At 40.4% G+C, this 23,569-nt stretch overlaps 1 protein-coding gene across 6 annotated transcripts in view; it reads right to left on the bottom strand.

Moving 5' to 3' along the window:
- Window positions 1–23,569, bottom strand: part of LOC133479384 (intermembrane lipid transfer protein VPS13B-like) — a 489,205-nt gene that overhangs the window by 208,058 nt on the left and 257,578 nt on the right. For 3 of the 6 annotated variants that reach the window (XR_009788936.1, XM_061776308.1, XM_061776309.1), the window contains 3 exons: window positions 21,340–21,543; window positions 8,761–8,932; window positions 4,322–4,436 (listed from right to left, as the gene is read on the bottom strand). Coding sequence is in view for 5 of the 6 variants with exons in the window: in XM_061776308.1 (XP_061632292.1) it covers window positions 4,322–4,436; window positions 8,761–8,932; window positions 21,340–21,543 (491 nt within the window). In the remaining variant the exon portion in view is untranslated. Of the gene's footprint in view, window positions 1–675; window positions 743–839; window positions 1,022–1,067; window positions 3,653–4,321; window positions 4,437–8,760; window positions 8,933–21,339; window positions 21,544–23,569 lie in introns of those variants that run through there. The other 3 variants (XM_061776310.1, XM_061776311.1, XM_061776312.1) reach the window with 3 other exon arrangements.

Consider the following 23,569-nt stretch of genomic DNA (forward strand, 5'->3'; position numbering starts at 1 on the left):
AAATTTTAGTGTGCGTAAACAGAAAGAAACACAGCAAACAATATTACAGAGATGATTGAAGTTCATTGAATTTCATAGAATTGTGTCCTTTACATAATTGGGGGGGAAACGTTAAGAGTTAATCGGTAAAACCAAAGAAAACTGTGCCATCTTGAACCAGCAGAAATACTGTGTAATGGTCATATACTAGAACACAATATGAGTATAATGTCATCACAATATGAATGCAATTGTCAAAGCATTATTTTTTGTGTAGTAAAGTAGATTCATTCCATGATAAACATGATTGGATAATGACTGATTGTTATTATGAAAATAATTTTAGATACAGCATATGTTACAAGTATAAGACCATCTACAGTATTAGCTTGAATCAACAAGAGAATGGAGGCCATGTCACCAGATTCCATCCACTTGATTATGAAGACAATTAGAACCACTGGAGAGACAGGGGATGTCATTTAATGTCAGACTGTTCTTATATTATTAATTTTTTAGGGTGTATCTTAATCCAACATGTCTGGCCACTCTGAGTCACAGCCAGAATCATGAAGTCTTTTCCTGTCTGTCCAGCATGAGGAGATATTAAGAACCCTAATTAAGAGCAGCAGAATGGCAGAGACGCATTATAAGGAGGCCTAATGCTGGCTGCTCTGGGACAGGCAGAGGCCTCACCACAGCGGTCTCCTTGCACCGCAGAAGGAGTCCTTCATAAAGCCCAGAGTGCCAGCCTTGACCTGGCCTGAAGACACACACATGGCCAAGTTTAAATGGGGCATCTGGAATTAATTACATGACTGTGACACAGTTTGATAATATCTCTTTAATGGCAGGAGTTTTGGGATAAACAAAGCCATGGGCTTGGCTGCGTATGTATGTATATACAATTGCAACCGGGATATCATTTTAACAGTAACAGTCTTCGAAGGTATTAACGGAGACAAGATAAACAAATAATAATAAACCCAGATATTCCTTCTGGCATCCAATTAAGGTTGTGGCACACAGAAACAGAGAGCACCTGTAAAGAAAAAATGCACAATGAAGCTATTAAAATTAAGATAAACAGCATTCATCTCACTTGTTTCCATTTAGTATAGCAATCAGGATTTCTCTTTTCAAACCAGGTGGCCTGGTTTTGAATCTGAGTACCGTAATTTCTCGTGTATAATGCGCAAAGTTGACCTAAAAATTCTGGAAAACCCTTCTACCTATGTATAATGCATTTTTACATTGCATGATTTTGATTGCAAAAATGCGCATTATACACGAGACATTAAGGTATGTGAACACATTTGCCGGGGTGGCTAAGACACATGAATCCCTTCTATGACTTTCTCTTCGGACTGTCTCTAATGTCTGTGTGACTGACTAATAAATAAACACCTCACAACTCCCCGAGGGAGCATATTTGCATTTTGTTCAGTCATAACTTTTGAAAGTTGAGAGATGCTGTCAGTGGGTCAAAATGCCAAATAAAGAAATTACCGTAATATCTCGTGTAAAATGCGCACCCATTTATAATATGCACCCCCAAAGTTGACCTAAAAATTCTGGAAAACCCTTCTACCCATGTATAATGCATTTTTACAATGGATCAATTGCATCTACCAATATAATGAAAAGATTAAGTATTATCTGTATTTTGTTAGTTTTTTCAAAGAATTTCTCTGAAGTTGAGCACTTTATTTGAACACGTAATACTTTATTTTTATATACTTGCTCTTATTTTGAAATTCACAAACCTACTTTTATTTAGTTAATGAGAAAACACACAGTTGTGCTCATATGTTTGATTACCCAGGCAGAATTTGATGGGTACAATTCGTTGAAGAAAACATGAAGGGACAGGCGAAACACATTTGGTTTTATTTTAATGGGATTCAAATTAAACTGTTAAGCATTTCAGAAAATCAATATCATAAAACAAAACATAAACATAAAGAAATGAATGATGGTTGTTGTGCTGTCATCAGTCATATTTAAAAATATATATATATTTCACAAATTCTGCCAGGGTATATAAATTTAAGTGTATAGGTGGCATATTGAAATGAATGTGTACCACTTTTTCATAACCTCTAGATGGCGGCATACATTTATAAAATGGGAAAGTTTATTTTTCATTTCCCCCACACCTATGTATAACACGCACCATTGATTTTTGACATTGTTTTTGGGGGGAATGCGCATTATACACAAGAAATTACAGTAATTAAAAATTTAAATACTGGTCATGTAAAGCCATATCATAATTACAATAGACAAGTGCTTGAAGGCGATACAATAGACAACTACTTTATTGCTTTTCTCCCAAATACAGTAATAATTAGATGGGAAAGGCACTGCTATTAATCACACAAAAGTCCACAAAAGTGACAAAACATTGCTTTACTGTCTCCCCTAAAGTCCCTTTCATGCCTTATAATGAAAGCATCTGAAAACGACATCAAAATGTTGCTATTATTCTGAGTTACCTCTCTGTCGTTCTCAATCCTCTACTCTTATATTCCTCATGTTTGATTAAATTTAGAATTCAATGATCTACGTACTTCTAATACTAGACTGACCTAACCATTTTACCATTTTCCAGGAGTGAGACATGATGAGCCAGATGAGACATTTTCTGTGTCAGGCTTAATTTAAACCAAGCCATTGCACACAAATAAACTGGGCTGGGGCAGAAATACCAAACAATTATCTGTTCAGAATTATGAATATAGACTCCAATCCCAGTGGGCTCTCTTGTATATGCGGATGATAGAGATTACAGTGGGCCAGGAGCCCATGGAGCCTCCACTGTGTCCTGAACAGACATGTATGTTACCTGGCTTGGATTGTGGAGAGCCTCTTCCTGCCAAAACTCTGGTCAGTTTAAAGGGCGTTTATTAATGTGTATTAAACAGAAATAACTGGAAAATGTGCAAATAGACCCATTATCTTCTTGGGAAAGCACGGAGGTCTACTAAAAAAGATTGAGCTTGGCCCAGTCCTAGTAGCAATTGGGCACACACCTGTAGAGAGAGGTAAGATTGCATAATCACCCATGACACCTTAACACTGGAAAACTACTTCTCACCACTGACATTGTACTGGCTTGGTGTGGTGGAGCAAACTTAATGGAAAACATTTTGCCTGGTGGAATCAAATTAAAAAACTACAGCAAAAAAAAAAAAATACAAAATAAAAAAAACACCAGGGAGGTCTGCACAAATCTGAGGTTTACTTTTAAAGCCAAGTCAGTTGTTTGAATCACTCTCTTGCCAGTAATTAACACATACGGCTATTACAAACCGAATTGGAACCAGCTAAGGTGATTTCAAAATCTGGCAAATCAGAGTCCTTTTCTGTTATCATTTTGGTGGTTCACGCACTCATTGCCAATGACAGGCTTCAATATAGACTCAGGGCAAGGAGGTTCCATCCCCACTTCACTGTCTGGCTCGATGAGAGGAAGAGGCACTTAAAGCCAAGAACATATTTGCACAGACATGTAAGCACACAGAACTGAACACAGAACACACACAAACACATTACCGTACGGTCTATAGGTTCCAAAGAGCTGGGTTTGTTATCTTCTTAAACTAAGGCAGAGGGAATTGTCTTCCGCTAAGTGGACCTCAGGCAGAAAATACTGGGCACTCTTGAATCACTGAGTCCAACAATGAAAAATGCAAATGGCATGAGCAGGAAAAATTCAAGGAGAAAGTGACTAGGAACATGCATACAGTATGTGGAAAGAAAAACAATAATTACAAATACTGTAATTTAGTCACCATTTCAGTTTGTTTGGCTTTGATAATTTCTGTGGAGAAGCTAAATCATAGCATTCCAAATGCAACTGGACTTGGAGAAAGATTACTATATATTAGGATGTCATGGAACAACGCCAAGTGGTTTTCCTCCAGTGTGTTAATGTTTCTATGAATCAATTCAGACACCAGAGGCGCAAATAAAATGACTGATGGCCTAACTGAACTCATCTGCTCTGTGAGTCAGACTTGGGCCAGCCCATAGCAGAGTCAAATCGTCCATCCAATTTTTTGGTCTCAAGCTGTCTGGAAAGACGATGACGCTGGGGTGATAATCCGAAAAATCCCCCTCACGAAGGTGGAATGGGAACAGAAAAGTGTTATTGGCATTGGTAAAGTGTGTGCATGTGTGTGTGTGAGGGTGTGTGTTTCGGGGGTGTTTTTGTTATTACTTGGGTTTTAAGTGGTGATGGTTACTTTCCCCATGAATATACATGCACAGAGAGAGACGCAATGTGTGTGTGTGTGTGTGTGTGTGTGTGTGCGATTGTGTGTTAACAATACCCCACCTGCATCTGTAGTGGTCAATGTTGAAACTGCCAACTTTACATTTGATCTTAGTGTATACATCCTGGATATCTACTGAGGCGCTCAAGTCTTCTAGTTCACTGACCACGCAGACTTCTGTTGGAAAACGAAAAAAAAAAGGTATTGTTTTTCATATTTTCATATGACGTTTGTAAGTGCTGACATACAAGCATTACAAATGTTTGGCTGCACATGAATCCTTAAGCTGGAACACTGCTAATGATGGGAGGGGCTCTCCTAGTTTTTGTTTCAATGGTCATACGTTCACACTGGCAAAAAGAACCATATTGGAAAATGAGAGAATGAGTAACAAGGTGAAATGACTTGAGTATACAGTACAGCCTCAGCTTGCCAAAATGAGGAACGTGCATGTCACCCAACACTGATTGTTCATAAAGACTGTGCATTTATACAGCCATACTGTACATATACTATGCGCATTACTCACTGCACCTTGTGTGAAAGCTAAATTACCCACAACAGGCAAAATGAGTTTCATGCTCTACAAACTGATGAAGATTGTTGTGAAGCAAGCCTCTGAGCTGAGTGGATCGTTGTCATTGTTTCCACTGAAAAAGTCCCGCAGTCTAAGAGTGGCTTGGGAAAATGGACTTCAAGCATGTTTTTACTGTTGCCTTGTGGTGATTTTGAGAAACACAGAGGTTCCTCGTGGGTTCTTAACTTGAAAAACAAGGCATGTCAGCTTTATTGTGGATATTGTGTGGAAAGAACGCACCCAAGTTGGTACAAGTAGTCGTCAGGAACTCGTAGTCTCCGAACATGATTTAATATTGATGTACGACTTTACTCAGCTCATGCTGAAAATTTGGATAATTGATTTGGGCTTTAAAGTGCGCCAAAACCTAAATCCTTGTTTTGTTTCTAAATACATTAAAGTAAAAAAAAAAAAAAAAAAAGAATGAAACACTTTTTCACGTTCTAAATTTTCCTGATTTTGTTGGCGGGGCTAAAAACTATCCTTGTGACGTCAAGAGGCATCCCCCACTGTATAAACACTCAGCGGCCTTTTTCCATGCAGTGGTCATTCGGCATAATTGACAGTTCTGCCAGTCTAGTGTGCAGTTAGCCATCAAAGTATGCCCACAACTCTAAAAAAAATATATCTGCCCTGAAATCCGATGTGTTTGGGGTTATTTGGGCTAACATGTCTCTGCCGTTTGGCCCCATGTGTTGTGAGGCACCCCGCAGCCCCATGCCAGCCTGACAGCGGTCAGAGTACACGACAAAGGTCCCGCACAACAGCGAAGGGCTTTCAACCACTCGCGGCGTGGACGAGGAAGAGCTGGGGGGAATCTTCCGGCTCCCGCAAAGCGTGCACCACAGAAATCCCCCCCACTCTGCCTTCTCCTCGCAATTCGTCGCAGCTGGCAAGTCCCTCCATCGATTTACGGCCCGCTGAATTTCAACAGAAACAAAGGGGCGGAATGACTCTCTGTGGTCCGTGAAACCATGTGCTATGTGCATCGCTCCTCTCCCCACCAATAGATAGGAGCCGTGATAGAATAAGTATTTGATTGACAGCTGGAGGCGGGACCTTCAGAGCACCCAGCGACACGCCCTCAGCATCTGGAAACTCAAAGAATCTTGACCATTTTGAAGCCTGATTTCACATACTTTGCAACTGAATAACCATTCATTCATTGTTCAGCTTGTTAACATTACTCTCTTCTGTGGTGTGTCAAATTTTTGGGCATTTTTTCTGGCACTTTAGGTTGAGCCAGTGGAGAATAATTTGTGGGTGATCTAGATAGCAGAATGTTGTTTATGTACAGTGGACCCTCACCTATTCACTTATTTATAAAATAAATAAATAAATAAATAAATAAATAAAAAAACGATCCGTTATTCATAGAAAAACTTTTTGTAAATGCAATAAAACTCAGATTTTTTTTTCACCCGTGGCAAAATATTCCCTACAGTATGCGTGATATTTATTGTAATGTAGTGTCTCTTTAATTGAGACAACAAACCGTTATTGTCAGCTGTAACGACCCCCCCCCTAAAAAAATCTATTTGTCTAAATCTATTTGTTTGCAAGTGTTTAAAATGCTAATAAGATGTTTTGGGATCATAGTCTGTGGTATATTAAAGGTTTAAACTATTGATATAGGCAATTATGATTATATTCAGGGGAGCATCAATAATTTGTGGACATTTCATATTCGCTGTCGGGCTCAGTCTCAATCCCATATGAATAGCGGGGGTCCACTGTATTTATCATTGAGATAACTTGGGTGGGTGGAGAATATCAGCACCCGATTAGCTTCAGAAAATGTTGAGTGAATCCAGTACTTGAGCCTCAATTACCATTTGCAGGATGGAAACAATGAGCCAATGCATTTCTATAAGGTATCCCATGAAATGTCATGGATGGGTGTGTTTACCTCATCTAATTAGTATGAGAAGTTTGAGATCTAAACCTAAAATAGTGGTAGTTGTAGTGTGCCATGTGTCTGAATTGTGAGAGAATTATTATTTTTTTTTTTTGCTTGAATCCAAAATCTAGAGATGTGTTTCATTGATGGCAACATATACAGAAATCTTACTCTCCAGCTAGTCGACAGAAGTCCATATTAAACGTACTTCCTCTATGTAACGCACCGCCCCCATTCATTTGAATTGGGAAGAAACAACGCAGTGAAATCAAGGGCAAAGCACTTACTTTCTATTAACACACAAAATGCAAATAACCGTGCAAATCTAACGTAATATTGAGAGCCACTCATTGACCAAGGTGTAATTTCTCTGAACGAAGACTGATGCACTCATGGCAAAACTCGTTGGGAAAATTACCCATTAAGCTGATGCCTCATGATGAATTCATTGTAAAATGATCAATGTAGAAAATTATGAGTTTGGTACTTCGTTCGAACTGTGAAATAAACACACAGTTATTTCCGTTTTTCTTAGAAAGTTATTACACACAACCATTGTTGGTCGCTTAAGTACCTCAAAACAAATGAATACATAAAACATAACGATTGAAAAAGGATTGATTTACATTTTTTGTACTAACCTTACTACCGGAAACATTTTATTTGCATTCGGCTTTTGGGTGAAATTTGGGGATAAACCTAAAATGCACTTTAACCTTTAAAGGTGAACTTAGGTTGACCTTCTCTAATCTTGTCAAGCTGTTCAACCTTTCAGTACGTTTTGCACAACTTGCTGCTCTCTAACAAGGAGCTGAACAGCAAGATTCACAAAAAGTGCTTGATCCATGAAAATCTCCTAGGACATCCAATTCTATGCATTTCCGTAACTCTTCCAGTCTCTGTTGCAACCTGCTGATGACATACTACGCTCAGTGGCCACTTCCCTCTGAGAACATCGTGTTTGAAGCCCCGTAATGGCGAGGTACTGATTATGAATCATTTATAATGCTGTTCACATTATAAATGTGAACAGCATTATGAAGATGACCGTTTTTAAATACCAATTCTAATTGAACCATGAAATGTATTGGTCGATTCATGGCTCAAAGACCTGTTGTGAATTTTGCCATTCAGCTCCTTCTCAGAGAACAGCAAGTTGTGCAGAATGTACTGAAACACTCAACAGTTGGACAAAAGTTTAAAACTGAGTTCAACTGTAAAGGTCATAGGGCATTTTGTGTCAACAAATAAATTTCAACCTGAAAGTAGCCTGTCCCTTAAATAACATTTTGTGTATGTTCAATAAAAAACATTTGTTGTATTTTTTATTTTTTTCTAATCAAATACTGATGAATAAGGAAATGTGACATACATGGATGTCATCGGACCGCGACAACATCGACCCGACATTAGTCAGATCATCGGTCGGTGGATTTGGCTGGAAATAAACCCAGATTTCTTTCATTGTGAACCAAATGATGCATGATTGAAATGTTTTTTTGTTTTTCCAAAACCTCTTCCTCTCTTCAAATGCTCCCCCAAAAAATTCAATGTCCCCACTTAAAGACTGGCCATTTTTAAATCTGGAGGGCAGATGCTCCATATTGGCGGCACCCTTTGAAAGTAAATTAAGATTTTCAGCACGACAATAAATTTAACAGGGACAGGACACAGTTCACTTGGATTCATCACCCAATTATTTAAATGTATTTTCCATCAATGCTCTTCCTCCCCAGCTACTCCCCTCCTCTTACCCTTCAACAGTTAAATGCTAAGACAGCGAAACTCCACAGTTCACATCTCTGTTCCACTATAAAAATTATAGGAGCTCATTTTTATTCATTATAGTCATCATTGTTGCAGAAGCAACGGTGTAATCAAAGCAGCAAAATATGAACTTGCTTTATACACCGTATAACTATCCAGTATGTCTTCTAATTCAGAAAGAGGAAACTGAAGATTGTGAAAAATATTGTCTTTGGGATAACAAAGTATAATTGTGAATATCACATAGAGAAACATACCTGTTTTTATGACTGTTGGGTCAGGAGCAAAGAGTTTAACAATAACCTTGGGTAACATCCACTGCATCCAAAGGCTGACTTTTCCACTAGTTCCACCGATGTTGCTAGTTTTCTGCTCCAGGGTCACTGTGTCAGCAAAAGGACCATCATCACCTCCTGGTACTGAATCTCCCTAGGGAGGCAAAGCAAGGTTAAGTTAAGAGGGTGCCCCCATGTTTATTTTAAAATGTGCAATTACTGTAAGCAAGTGAGTAACAAGATCCAAATGATAATTTCGATTGCATGGCAAGGAGAAAATATTCTTCAATTTCACCGGGATACTTGTATGTAATAACACATAGTTTAAAATGTCGTGTTTTTTTTTTTTTCCCTGTCATCTCTCATCTCAGCACTGAGGTTGGTGAGGTTCTGAGGAGCAGGGCAATGGGGATATTTTTGTGCCGATGTCTTTCTTCCGAGTAAATCTGTTTTCCAAACATATATTTGCATGACTGGAAAGTGAGAGACCTGCAAATAAACAATGTGGTAATTTGAAGCTATAGAAATGTGGGATTTTCTCTTTTTCCACAGCTTCTTCCATCGCTGCCTTGTAATGACAGATTATGTCATGGTTATTGAGCCTGGCTGTGGCTGGTGGGGGAGGTTATCAACCATCTCAATTAGAAACACCACAGCTGCTGGGATGATTACAGCGTCTTTAAGAGGATCCAGATGAGGAAACTATGTCCCCATTCCAATGTTTGGGAAGGATAAGAGCACAACACTAATTTGCAAATTGAATTTAATCGCACAGTTTGGAGTGGCTGACAAGGGCTCAGTGACAATCGTATTAAAAATATATATGGATCGCGCTGATTTAAAAACATATTCAACATTATAGCGTATGGAGACCACAAGACACTGATGAGAAACATGTGCCCCATTAAATATATTTGCTTTTTAAGCAAGAAAAAAAGTTTTAGGCACGTTCTCAGAGTATAAAGTTTTCAAACTGATTAAAACTGAATTTCAAACTGATTAAAATTAAGCAAGGCTTTAGACAAAAGTATGATCAGATGTGACACTGAAGAAGAAAAATTTAACCGAGAGGCATATTATGATTATTATTATTATCATCCATCCATTTTCAGGTCTGCTTAGCCTCACTAGGGTCGCGGGCGTGCTGGAGCCTATCCCAGCTGATTCTGGGCGAGAGGTGGGGTACACCCTGAACTAGTCGCCAGCCAATCGCAAAGCGATTCACACTCACGTTATTATTATTATTATTATTATAATACCATAGTCCATAGCATAAATTACACAACATTACACATGATGCATCAACACCATTAGTCCTGTCAACAGGAGGAATTTAAAGGCTGTAAAGGAATTATATTCTTTGACAAATAATTATTCAGTTATCTTTTAAGTGAAACTTGTTCCAAGAAACTGCCAAAGCACTGCAATAGGTTTCCAGGGAACCAAACAAGATTGTTGTGTGTCAGTCTGCCTATGTAATAACAACGACTGGCAGCGGGTAACATGAGCCCAGCAGTAATGGTGCTCAGTCCGTCTCATAAGATATAATTTCAACTGCCATTTGGGGACTAATTATTGCTGAGCTGGAGTCAAAACATATCCCTCGGTGAGTGCATGTGTGTGTGTGTGTGTGTGGGTACTTGAATGTGTGCGGTTACGAGTGTTTAGTTTACAGTTCTAGCCAGTCAGTGGGATTACACTCTGTAATGTCAAGAGTCCAAGTAGGAGCTGGCCGCTGGCACTGTGGGACTGACCACAGTGTACTGAAGAGTTGTTATGCTGTAACATTGGACACCCAACCACCTCTACTTCCCAACCAGAAAAGCCCTTTGAAACCGCTTTCGCTGCGATACAAAAAAGAGCCTTGAAATTAGGGGTCTAAAGGTACATTTCTCATTTCTGTACGTCCCTTGATTTTAAGGTCACGGTTCGGGTCACATTTGGTACGGTAATGGAACAACATGAAAACTATAGAACTGCGTATCGTTTATGTAAACGGAAAAACAAATAAAAACAAAAGAATGTTTGCAGTAAATTCTCCCAAAAACAATATTATACTAATAAATATTGAATCATTTATAACTAATTCTTTTCGTTCTCTCATTTTCAGAAAATGAGCGATTCACATAAGTGTGACTGTAATAGTTTGTGATAATATTTCAAATGAGTTAACAAGTTTAACATACTGGCAAGAGTATGTCGCTATCCATGGCGTCCGCTAGCCAGAGGCTGAGCTTCACTGTATTTGTTTACGGAGTACCGTGTGACAAGAGCGTGAGGCAGTTACATTTCCCTTACCTAATATGTTCAGTGTGAAAAATTTGAATATGAATACATGTACACCCCTACTTGAAATGAAACTGAACCGATATACATTTTTGCAACATTAATTAAATTCTTAACATCCATAACATTCATCATCATTCAGCTTCCGTTCCGCTTATCCTCACAACGGTCGCCGGCGTGCTGGAACCTATCCCAGCTATCTTCGGGGTAAAGGCGGGGTACACCCTGAACTGGTCGCCCGCCAATCACAGGGCACATAGAAACAAACAGCCAGTCGCACTCACATTCACACCTACGGGCAATTTAGAGTCTTCAATTAATGCATGTTTGCCAGAACATGAACGCTTCAGTTTCCGGTCCCAGCCGGCTCGAACGCTTCTGTTTCCGGTCCGAGCGGGCTGGCTAACGGCGGCAGAGCTCAAAGAACGAAATCATTTCATAAACTAATTCAGTTCATTATGTTTACTGAAAAGATTTGTTCTGTTGAACGAAACGTTGGCGAACGAAACAACACTATATCAGGAGTACTACTTAAAATAACGGGTTTATCGCAAAAGTTAACTTTCACGCACCGAGTTTGCTCTGATATAGATACAGTCGTAGGTTTTTGCTCGACACAGGCAGAACTACTTTTACGGAGTTAAAAGTCTACTCTCAATGAGGAGCTACGGAACTGCAGTCTGGTCTGGCCGCCTACAAAAACTCCGACCCCCACTCCTGCATCGCGCCCACCCTGGACGCGCCATGAATGGCGAAGGAGGAAGCAGAAGCGAGGCAAGTGTGCATATACAAACACACACACACATATATATATAAATATATATATGCACGCCACCACAGCCATTCCATGAGAAAAATGCCGACTCCTAACCGGTCCGCGGTGCAAAGAAGGTTGGGGAACACTGCTGTAGAAGACATCATGTTTCATCCGAGTCCCCAAGAGCCCTCACGAGTCAGACAGAGGACTTCAGACCTGTGGCCCTGACCTCAGACCTTTCTCCACACATGGACTTTCTTGCCATTCTCCCGAGCTACAGAGCCAATCACATTCAGATCCTAGGTATCAGCTGCCCTATTCCCACCTTCGTGCACAGCGAAGAGAAGAATAGTGACAAAAAGAAGTACAGCTTTCAATAAAGATGGATGGATGGATAGATACAATGGATTTTAAGTCTACACACAGGGTCCGAAATATCTGGTATTGCATCGCCAAATGCAACGTAAAAGGAGGTCTTTAACGATGTATTCCTCAATTTCCATCGCTACAATATGCGATGCACGTTTTGAACCTTTTATTTCTCGTCACTCGGCGAAGAGAGCGTGGATTTATCACAGAAATGAAAACTGCGTAGAGGTAAACAGCTCCGTGATTGCTGATTGGTCAAAAGTCAGTTACATTGTTCAATTTGTCGGCACCATGCAAATGTAATTAAATATTGCCAAAATCACTAGTCGAAGTTTGTGGAAGGTGTTACAAAAGGCAGTGGATTTGGATAAAAATCCTTTAACATTATCTGAAATCTATAAAAACTACTATTGGACGGGCGTTGAGCCATGCCTAACACCGAAAAGGAACGGCAAGTAAATTCAATCGATCGGTAGTGTGTTGTACGGTACTACATTATTTGGATGGCAAAAAGCCAAGGATATATGATGCCATCAGGGTGCGTAGAGTCTTGAAGATAGAGACAGCCCAATGACACTGAGCTGATCAGCTTCAAGGTGTTATATTTATTTTCGTACTTACGGGAGACAAGCACAAAAGTTAGGAGTAGTGGCCCCTGAACAGAAAGCCAAACTATATAGTAAAATTTTTTTATCAGTGGTGATTTAAAACATCATTAATGTCTTAGATTTGTGTTGTACTTCTAAAATGTAATTGATTCAAGTATTTTTTCTTCAAAAAACATGTAATCCTATTTATTATAATTTATAGAGAAAGCCAAGACATTTGAATTCAGTGAAAAATGCTAATATTCATTGGCTTATTTCCAGTAATTTTGCATTTGCCGTGTGTAAGGTCTTTCAGTTTAGTAAATACATTAGACATGGTAAGCATAATAAAAATGACTAGTAACCAGAGAAAACAAAATCATGTTTTTTCTAAAAAAACAAACAAAACAAAAAAACAACAACATGATGATGATGTGGCTGCAAAAGTGTGTACACCCTTTTATAACTAGGGATGTGGCTTTGTTCAGAATTAACCAATTAAATTAAAACTCATGTTGAATGAGAGTCAGCACACACCTGCCACTATTGGTATTTGATTGATTATCTGTTTAACCCCAAATAAAGTTCAGATGTTCTAGCTTGCTTTTCCTGACATTATTTTTTTAAAACACTAACCTTCTTTAATGAAAGCGTACCAACAAAGTTGCTATTGTGTAGAGATACTAGACACCTAGATTAAATAAGTATATACAAATTTAAAACGGAACTGAAATAAAGCATTTACAGAAAATTAGCACATTGGCATAACAATTAAATGATAAAACTGTACAAGGACACCATTTAGTTCATGTTTAATCTGTTTAACTAAGCTTACTCCTGCTCCACTCATCAAGGTGATAACTTAAAGAAAACATAGTATAGCCATGTTGCGCAGGGTGAGGCGGGTTCTTTCACATTCCTAAGCTGCCAAGTTGGGGCCCCAAATACACACACACGCAGACACACACGCCCTCTTTTTTTCCCCCCATACCTTCAAAAGCATCCACCCATGCATTCATCCGCGGGGGTGGGGGGCAGTAGCTTTAGCAGGGTAGCCCAGACCTCCCTCTCCCCAGCCACTTCATCCAGCTCTTCTGGGGGAGACCCCGAGATATTCCCAGGCCAGCCGGGAGACATACCGTATTTTCACGACCATAGGGCGCACCGTATTAAAAGGCGCAGTCTCAGTTACGGGTTCTATTTCTGTATTTAATTATTGGCTCAGGCATGATAAAACATACGCTAGCTTAAAACATACGGTAGCATGCATGCACACTAAAACAATGTATTAAAAAGGCAGCAGGAACAAAACTGAGTTTGGTTGTACTTTATTGAAGTATTTAACAATGTACTCACGTCATTTTTTGTTCAATACTCATCCACAAATCCATCAAAGTCCTCATCTTCTGTATCCAAAATGAACAGCTGGGCCAAACACGCCAGGTTCGAGACAGTCTCATTGCCGTGCGAAAGCTCGAACAACAGTGCAAGCAGACACGTTAGCCCCAGCATCCACAATCCATTCACAAATTGTGGCGTAACTCGCCCGCCGCTGCCTCCTAGTCTTAGTAAAACTGTGTTCGCCATCTGTCATCCATGGCTCCCACGCCGCTCACTTCACTTTGAACGCGCTGTTTACACGGATGTCCAGGGGTTCGTCAAGCCTCCCGGAATGATGGCAAGCCCCGAGTTATTGCACTCAGTCGAATGGAGACTGCAGAGACGCTTCTCCCGGCTGTTCTTTGCTCATTAATCCATTGCTGGAGTTGGTCTTCCAACTCCGGCCACCTCGCCTTGTTTCCGCGTTTTGTTTTTCTTTTTTTCCCGCGGAAACTCAGCTTCGTCTTCTTGACTTGGCGAACCTCATTTTCCTGCTTCCTCCACTTGCGAACCATGGATTCGTTGATCTTGAATTCTCTCGCGGCTGCTCGATTCCCATGTTCCTCCGCGTAACTGATAGCTTGCAGTTTAAACTGTGTGTCGTAAGTGTGTCGCTACGTAGGTGACATTTTCGGGGGTCCTTAGACAAACCGATGTTGTTTTGCACAATGCACACCCTGGAAATGCTCCCAGTCAGTCAAGCGGGAAAAAAAAAAAAAAAAAAAACACCCCAGTGCTATATACCTATTGGGGGCGTGGCTTTAGCGTCGTACTTCACGCACCCTTTCCCTGTCCTCAGCCACGTCCGCTTTTCCTCTGTGTAAGCAGTGTGTCGGCAGCAAATGCTTAAAAAAAAAAGTAAAGCACAGCGCTCATCACACAACAACATTTATAGATGTTGGAACTCAGTGCACAAATAAGGCACAGCGCATTATAAGGCGCCCCGTCCATTTAGGAGAAAATTGAAGACTTTAAGTGCGCCTTATGGTCATGAAAATATGGTAGTCTCTCCAGTGTGTCCTGGGTTGTCCCTGGGGTCTCCTCCTGGTGGACATGCCAGGAACACCTCACCAGGGAGGTGTCCAGGAGGTATCCTAATCAGATGCCCGAGCTAGTTACCTAGATACTGAGTACCTCCCGGATGACCGAGCTTCTCACCCTATCTCTAAGGTAGAGCCCGGACACCCTGCGGAGGAAACTCATTTCGGCCGCTTGTGTGCTGGATCTTGTTCTTTTGGTTACGACACACACCTCGTGACTATAGGTGAGGGTAGGAACGTAGATCGACAGGTAAACTGAGAGCTTCGCCGTTTGGCTTAGCTCCTTCTTCACCACAACGGACTGATACAAAGTCCGCATCACTGCAGGCGCTGCAGTAATCTGCCTGTCGATCTCCTGTTCCATTCTTCTCAACCGTGAACAAGACCTCAAGATACTTGAACTCCTCCACTTGGGGCAGGATCTCATCCCCGACCTGGAGAGGGCACGCCACCCTTTTCCTTCAAAATCAGTATACAGTTTAATTTTGGGGCCACAGGGCTATACATGGGCTGAGTATCCCGGTTTATTTTTTCTGCAGAGTTTGTCTTTGCTCATCAAAGAGGCCCAAACACTGGCAAACAACAGGCTGGTAAGTGTCAGAGAATGAAAGAGGGAAGAACTGACAGCTGGGTGGGGGGGGGGGGGGGGGGGGGGGTTAATGCATGCTATTTAAATGTGCCTTTCTAAGAACACAAGGATATCATATAATTAAACAGTAAAATTAAGGTAAAAATATATTAAAAGGTCAAGAAACCAAAGTAAAAAAACAAGACTATACCAGGGCGAGTATGAAATTCTGATTAGGTATGTTTTGAGTTTGGCTTTAAAGAGAGTCTGTGTTATGCAGCAGGTCTTTTGGTATTCAGTTCCAGAGGACGGGAGCAAAGTGACAGAATGGGGTGAAGTTATGGTGGTCTTGAAAGTAAGCAGAAGAATTTTGAAATCAGGGTTCGCGCTGGCCGTTTGCCACCTCGCTAATGGCTAATTGAAACAGGATGAATACTGCCGACGTTCGCCACGCTGGTGAATCAAAACTTAAAAGCCCTTCCTGATAAAAGTTTAAAAGCCTTGTGTGAAGCTGTGAACGGTGTTAAAGGTTTAGTTTCCCCCCCGCTTCATAAAATGCTTAAATCCGCCATCCAACCGATACTGGCTATAAGCATTCAGGCTCACAGGCTTTCCCAACTGCGGGGAGCGGCACCTTGGCGAAGACAAGATTGGATGTCGGTTGGGGCCGAATTGAGGCATGCATATTTATTACTGCTACGTGCGTTTGAAGTGTTGCTAGTCAATGTGTCCTGCAATATCCATATCGTTCAGCCCTACTCCTGATTAATGACTTGATAGATTTAATTGGGCCCACATCGCTAAGGCTTATCGGCTTCCCTCCCAGTGACGAAGAATGGCTAAGTGTGACTAAAGGTTTAGCCACATCATCACACGTGATGTTGTGGCTAACTATACAAGTGTGGCTATGATATTTTTATGATGTTTAGCCCCATTGGCTAAGAGGTTTCATGACCCAGTGCCAACCCTAGAAATGTAATAGAAATTCAACCTACAGCCATTGGAACTTTTTTAAGACGGGTGATGTAGTGAGAAGGATGGGATTCTCATTCTGACTCAGCTGAATTCTGAATCAACTGGAGTTTATGGAAGGATTTGTGACCAAAATGAAGTAAATTGCCATATTCGACCCAGGATGTGACAAGGCAGTGAACATTTTTTACTGCTGATATGCATGTGTGCGGACCGTGTTATATTAACTGCACTATTTTCGCTTGAAATGAAAAGATGCCACTCTCTTAACCTGGGGCAGAGGGAAAAATGGGTTTGAGAAAGCTTGCACTGAATAAGGATTTAAGTTCAGTGAGACAGTGTGTGTGATAAGATGGTGGGGGTGGGGGGGGGGGGGGGGGGGGTGAGGCGTGCTGGAGAGGTAGAGCTGGGTGCCAACCGCGTAGCAGCGAAAATAGATGTTGCGCTTGTGAAATATATTGCAGATTGGAATAAGATGTGACGAAGAGGAGGCGCCAACTGTGGTGACTGGGGGCTGCTGGGAGTTAAATGTTTTAAGTCGAATGAAATGAGTACAGTTAGAAAGGTAGGATTTAAACCAGTTTAAGGGGATTTGGGAGATGCCAATGGAGATTAGTCCATTGAGGAGGATAGTGTAGGATATTGTGTAAAAGGCCGCACAGAGATCAAGGATAAGAAGGATGGTGAGTAAACCAGTCAGTCAGTTGCCAGGAGGAGCTTGTAGGTGATTTTTATTGCGGCTATTTCAGTGCTGTGGAGGGGACAAACAGCAGACTGGAATTACTCAAACAGGTTCTTATGGGTGAGGTAAACTATGGAAGAGTGGATGAAAAAAGTGAACAAGTTAGAATGAATGGATTACTGGCACGGGATTTTTTTTATAGCTTATTTCATGAGTTATTGACACTAACTTAAGGACCTCCGAATGTAAGTTACTGCATCTCCAAATAGATAAGCTAAATCAGCAAATCTGGTTACGTTAAACACTTCATGGCATGCTAGTGTGTTGTGATAGGTGGGTGGAAGGCAGCGCTTTGCATTTGGCACGGTGAGATGTGGGGTGGGTGTGGCGGATTGGGGTTTTTGCACCACTGTGTGACGTTGTGAAATGGAAGATTATTGTGTGGTCAACAATTATTCAATCTCTGTGGAAAAACAACATATGAATGGAAAATATGATTCAACTTTATTACAGAATATCAAGTGATTTCGTATACCATTAGCAATTAATCAATCTGACAAAATATATTCAAACAAGGAGAAGTTTATAGGTTTATAGGATGGTATAATATTGCCATTTATTGGGATGGGTAATGGTTGGGATGTGTTGTGTGTGGTTTGGGTACATTTTAAAAAAAGATAGGGAGTAGGGGGAGGTCATGGGGTGTGCTTCTTGGGGAGAGTGTGCTGCCACTACTGCTGAGACTTATCAAAACAGCTCCTACATTCTTGCTTAATCATCAACCTTCCACAGGACTAAACACTTCTTCCAATGTTTGTACTTAAGTAAACAGTGACAAGTGGGTTGTCAGGGGACTCTAAGGCTGTTATAGACACACACATAAAGCCCTTCCCTGACTAACTAAACTGTTGCCTTGCCACTGGTTCCACAAATGATGCAAGAATAAACACGTTGATGGCTCTAAAATTAATGCCAAAACAGATGTACATAGGCATATGGTATGAAAATACCATGAATACTGACTCACTTTATTGCCTCTCAGATGTCATAACGTTGTTTCTGTGATCCCGGAGGGCCACACATTTCTGACAGGTCCAATGTGGTCAAAGAGTAGTCATTAAATCACTGGCTGGTTGCCACAGTTTAACAACACAAACATTCATCTAGACCATCATTGTAATGGAGCTGGCTTTTCAACCTCACAAAAATCACACAATGCACTAGGGATGGGCAGGGACTTAGGCAGTTAGTGTTACAGTTATCCTTTCTACCATCTCTATGATCACCCTGGCCACTAACAGTGTAAATGCCTTAATACTGCTCACTGCTTCCATCATTACTGCTTAGATAAATACCCTCAAACTGGGATAAACATTCACTACCACTAGGCCTGTCACAATAACAATTTTTTAAAGATATATTTTCCCAAAAACTATCACAATTAACGATAATGTCGTTTTTTTAATGTCTCTGAAATCATGAAAAATACTATTATTTTTGATTATTCTATTTTACTTTTTGCTTTTAATTCAGTATTATTATTATTATCATCATCATCATTATTATTGTTATTATTATAATTAATTAAATTGTTTTTCTTTACTCTGTGATATTGATCCCCCTGGGTCTGAAATAAAGAATAAAGAGCTGCAAGACTAGCCTGGTTTACATGGAGCCTTCTATTTCAATTATAATTGGTTTAGAAGCCCAACCGAATCAAAATGTTACATATAAACACCTTAATCGGAATAAACAGGCCGAATCTGAATGGAATTTCATTCGGTTTCACAGAGATGCGGTGATGTCATCGTTTATGCGCGGGGTAAATATGCCAGCTCCCAGCAGAGCATGTATGCGACGGAGATGTTGTTTTTATTGTGTGTGTTTTTTTTTTTTAAACAAAACATATATAAACAATCCCAACTACTGTGCTGAATAGACAACGGACTTCCATCTTGATAAATGACGTGACGTCCACGACGAAGGGCGCATTTCACATGAATGTTCCGATTAAATTTAGTGGGCACCCGATCGGAGTAGATCACATCACGTAAACAGTTGACCAGAGATCTTCAATCGAAATTATTTCAATCATAATGACAAAAAAGTCTCCATGCAAACCCGGCTACCGTGTGATTGGTCCGCTGAAAGCGAGCCCTTCACCTGTCAATCAAATTCGCTGGAGTCAACTACTGGCTGAATACTGTGTGCCACTGAGGTTATGCTGAATAAACAATTAGTTCCTGTGTTTGTGTTAATTGGGGACACACACAGACACACACAACAACTCTGAGAGGCGCTGACATTTTAAACGACTTCGGCACGGTTGCTCGTTAGATCGCAAGCTAGCTTGTTAGCTTGCAGGCTAGCGAACACAACAAACTGTTCATGTTCCCTTAAGTGTTTATGTTGTATGAATCTACGCGCTGCATATGGAGCAAGGCTATGGAGTATTGGACGGACCGGTCTGCTGGCATTTCATAAGCCCACTAGTGGCTAATGACAGATCTGTCCAACTCTGTCGACTCACTATGTGATCCACAAGCCGGCTCACCACAACAATGACAATTTATCAAGTCTGGAAAACTATCGTGTCCATTTTATTTATCGAACGATAAATGTATATCGTAATTATCGTGACGGGCCTAACTACCCCCAAATGAGAAATAACACACACGCATTTAGTTGTTGTCTTTCCAACACACAACAGTCAATCCAATACCAGTACTGTATCAGAATTTTGCCAATACAAAGACAATAATTTGTCAAAAGTTTGCAAAAGAATGCATGGGTGTTCCACAACACTACTGGCAAACTATTGTGTGAACATATGAACCCAAAGTGGAGTTGTTTGGAAGGAACACAAAACCTGTGTCTGGAGAAAAAAACTGCACCATTGCAACCTCGTCCCAACTGTTTAGTATGGTGGAGTCGGCACCATTTGTTTGAGACTGCTTGACTACCTCAGGGCCTGGACGTATTGCTGTCATAGACAGAAAACATTAAAGACATTTTGAAAGACAACTTAAGACCATCTGTCTGCCAATTGAAGCTTAACAGAAAATGTGTGACACAGAACAAGACAATGACAAAGAAGCAAATCAACAACTGAATGGCTTCAAAAGAGGAAAAGACGCCTTCTGGAGTAGCCCAATCAGAGTCCTGACCTCAACTGGCTTTTGGATGCTTTGGAAAGACCATCAGAGTAATTCACACAAGACATGCCAGGAATATTGCTGAACAGAAACAGTTTCCTAAAAAGGAATAGTCTATAATTATTCCTGATTGTTGTCCAGGTTTGATCTGGAACTACAAGAAATGTTTAGTTGAGGTTATTGCTGCGAAAGGAGGCTAAAACCATGATCAAATCCAAAGGTTCACATACTTTTTCCCACCCTGCATTGTGATGTATAAATGTTGTGTTCAGTAAAAAAAACGGAAAAATATAATTGTTTGTGCGGTATTAGTTCAAGAACATGGTGTTTGTCTATTAGTGTGACTTACATGCTAGGTCAAATCACATTACCAATTTTTGCAGACAACTAAGGATTCACATACTTTTTCTCGTAACTCGATAGTGCATAAACCTGCAGCATTGTATATCAAATGTTTATTTGGAATCCAATCATATACTTAGCTATTCTAAATTTTAAAAAAAACTGTGTGGTTAAATAATAAATCAAGAGCATAAATATGCATAGAACAAAGTCTTATCTAGTATGTTTAAATGCATTGCACATAGCATGGTTTCATTTTGGCAAGATGTATTCACTGAAAGTAATTAAACGTAGGCGATACAAGGTGCTTACAATAAATTGGGGTGCAATGTAAAAGTTGTCTTTGACAGGTACATTTCTAATATACTTGCTTAACAGAGAATCGACCCTTATAAACACTTCAGCTGTACAATTTAAACAAACCTCAGTCGGGGATCCCACATCTGCAGAGGGGCTATAGGTGCTGGTATCGGGCAAAGCTGTTCCAGCGCTGCTGTGTACTGAAGAGGATGGAGCAGCACCAGCAGGGTGCTCTGCGTTACTGGCAGACTGAGGTAAGATGCCATGTTTCTGGAGACGAGCCCATGTAGACAACCAGCTGAGAAGGAGCTTGTACAACAGCTGCACCTGAAGAGTGACCAAAGAAAGTAAGAAAAAAAAGCATACCCAAAAACATGGAGAAAGAATACAAATCAAATACTGTAAAGCCCTGCTATTTGTGTGGGGTAGGGACTGAACCTGATGCAAATAGCAGAAACCCACGACTAATGGACACCCCCCTCTAAATTGTTTCATAACTGCCGATATTAATAGTTTAAACTGTCAATATATCACAAACTATGATCCTAAAACATATAAACATTTCAAGCATGACAGAAAACACCACAAAATTTGTTGAGACCTGCGAATATTTGAATTTTTCAGCAAATAGGTTCCACAGAAAAAAACAATGAATTTGTCAATAGTAAACCGTGACTAGGTAGCAGTTTTCTGGAATTCACACTGTGCTGTTAACATGGTTTTATTATTATGCTGATTAATACATGTTTTTCAAAGCTGCATATGTCTTCAGTACATGCGGAACGCTGTTCCAGTTGAGTAACTTAAAAGATAAACCTACAAAACATACCACACATCTTAACATTTGAAAGCAGATTCAAATGTATTTTGGAAAAAATCTACTCCAACAGCTGCTTTAGGAAGTTCCCATGTCGTTTGAGGCCGTTACCACTGATTTGGCTTGACAGTTTGGTAGTTGCGTGACACTAAATCTTGTCAAACCTTGAAGAGTGAGAGTAAAGAGACAAGCAGCCAGAGATGGACCACAATCCATCCCAATACTCTCTTCAACACTGATTGTTTTTGTCTGACTTGAAATTCCAAAACTCCAATGAAAATCTTGATTTTTCTCAATGTACATTAATTTGAAATGCACCGCATGCTAACACACGTGCCTCACGATTCAGGTTTTTTTCTTTATCTCTAACAACAAAAATCCCAAAGAATTAGCCACAGAGGAAACTTCTGTTGTCTCATAATTTTCCCTTTAAAAAACTCACCACAGTAAGGAAAAACTGAAGGCTTGGCGTCAAAAAGTTCAGAGCAATTTATCATGTGCTCACTTGAGGCCCTAACTTTAAACAACAACAAAGCCAAAAACACGAGTGGAAATCATGACGGGAAAAGCAGGGGGACGTGATGTGATGCTTTCAGTTATTCATGCATTCAGCGAAGACTTATTTAGAGAAGAGGGAGCTCTAAAAAAGCAACCCCCTTTCACCATGAGCTCAGTTGTGGATTTCAAATGTTTCGCTTCTGAAGCCTACCATACACCTCTATAACTCCACACTACTACTGCTGGTCCTTCGAAAGTAGAAGGTGCACAGATATATGAGAACACACAAAATAACTTTAAACAACTCCAAACACAATTTTATTGTTCTCATCTGCTCATTCGCCCACACATGCTGGCCTGTTAGCACATACATTAGAGGGAATTTTTTCTATAAATAAATGAAAATCAGCGCAATTCATTACAGCTGGGTTATTTCAAACATGTCTAGGAAGACCTGCTAACGCTAGTCCAGCAGCCACACAGGGACAGAGCCAACAGCTGTCAGCCATACCCAAGCAAGTGGACTGTGCCTCAGGCAGCAGAGACCTTACACCATGCACCATTGTCTGAGTCTGAGGCCAGTAAATCAAACAAAACACAAGACCTAGAGAAAAGAGCTAGAGAATGGCTGTTCATGGGCAATAAATTACCACTACTCTGAGCAAAGTGTTGACTGTAATCTCTATTTCTACCATGAAAATGTTAGTGCCCCACCTAAAGCCAATTCCCATATTGTACATACCATGTCTTCATATTTTAGTCATCTCTACACTGTCCATCATCTTTATCTCTTGTCGTTCATCTGTCATTGACTGACTGCCTTAGGTCCCTATCTATCTCCTGGTTATCGTCCCATTTTTGAAGGAGAGTGGGTATTGTTCAGCAACTATTGTCTAACCTACAGGCAGGTTGGGACACAAAGAGACGAGAACACACATGCTAACATGGACTCACAATTAGTGATGCGCAGAAATTTCAACCACCAAAATGTTTTGGTCGAAAATAGACCAAAAGGGCATTTTCAATTTCGGACTGAAA

This window comes from Phyllopteryx taeniolatus, chromosome 6, assembly GCF_024500385.1.
Source record: "Phyllopteryx taeniolatus isolate TA_2022b chromosome 6, UOR_Ptae_1.2, whole genome shotgun sequence".
Classification (NCBI taxonomy): Eukaryota; Metazoa; Chordata; class Actinopteri; order Syngnathiformes; family Syngnathidae; genus Phyllopteryx; species Phyllopteryx taeniolatus.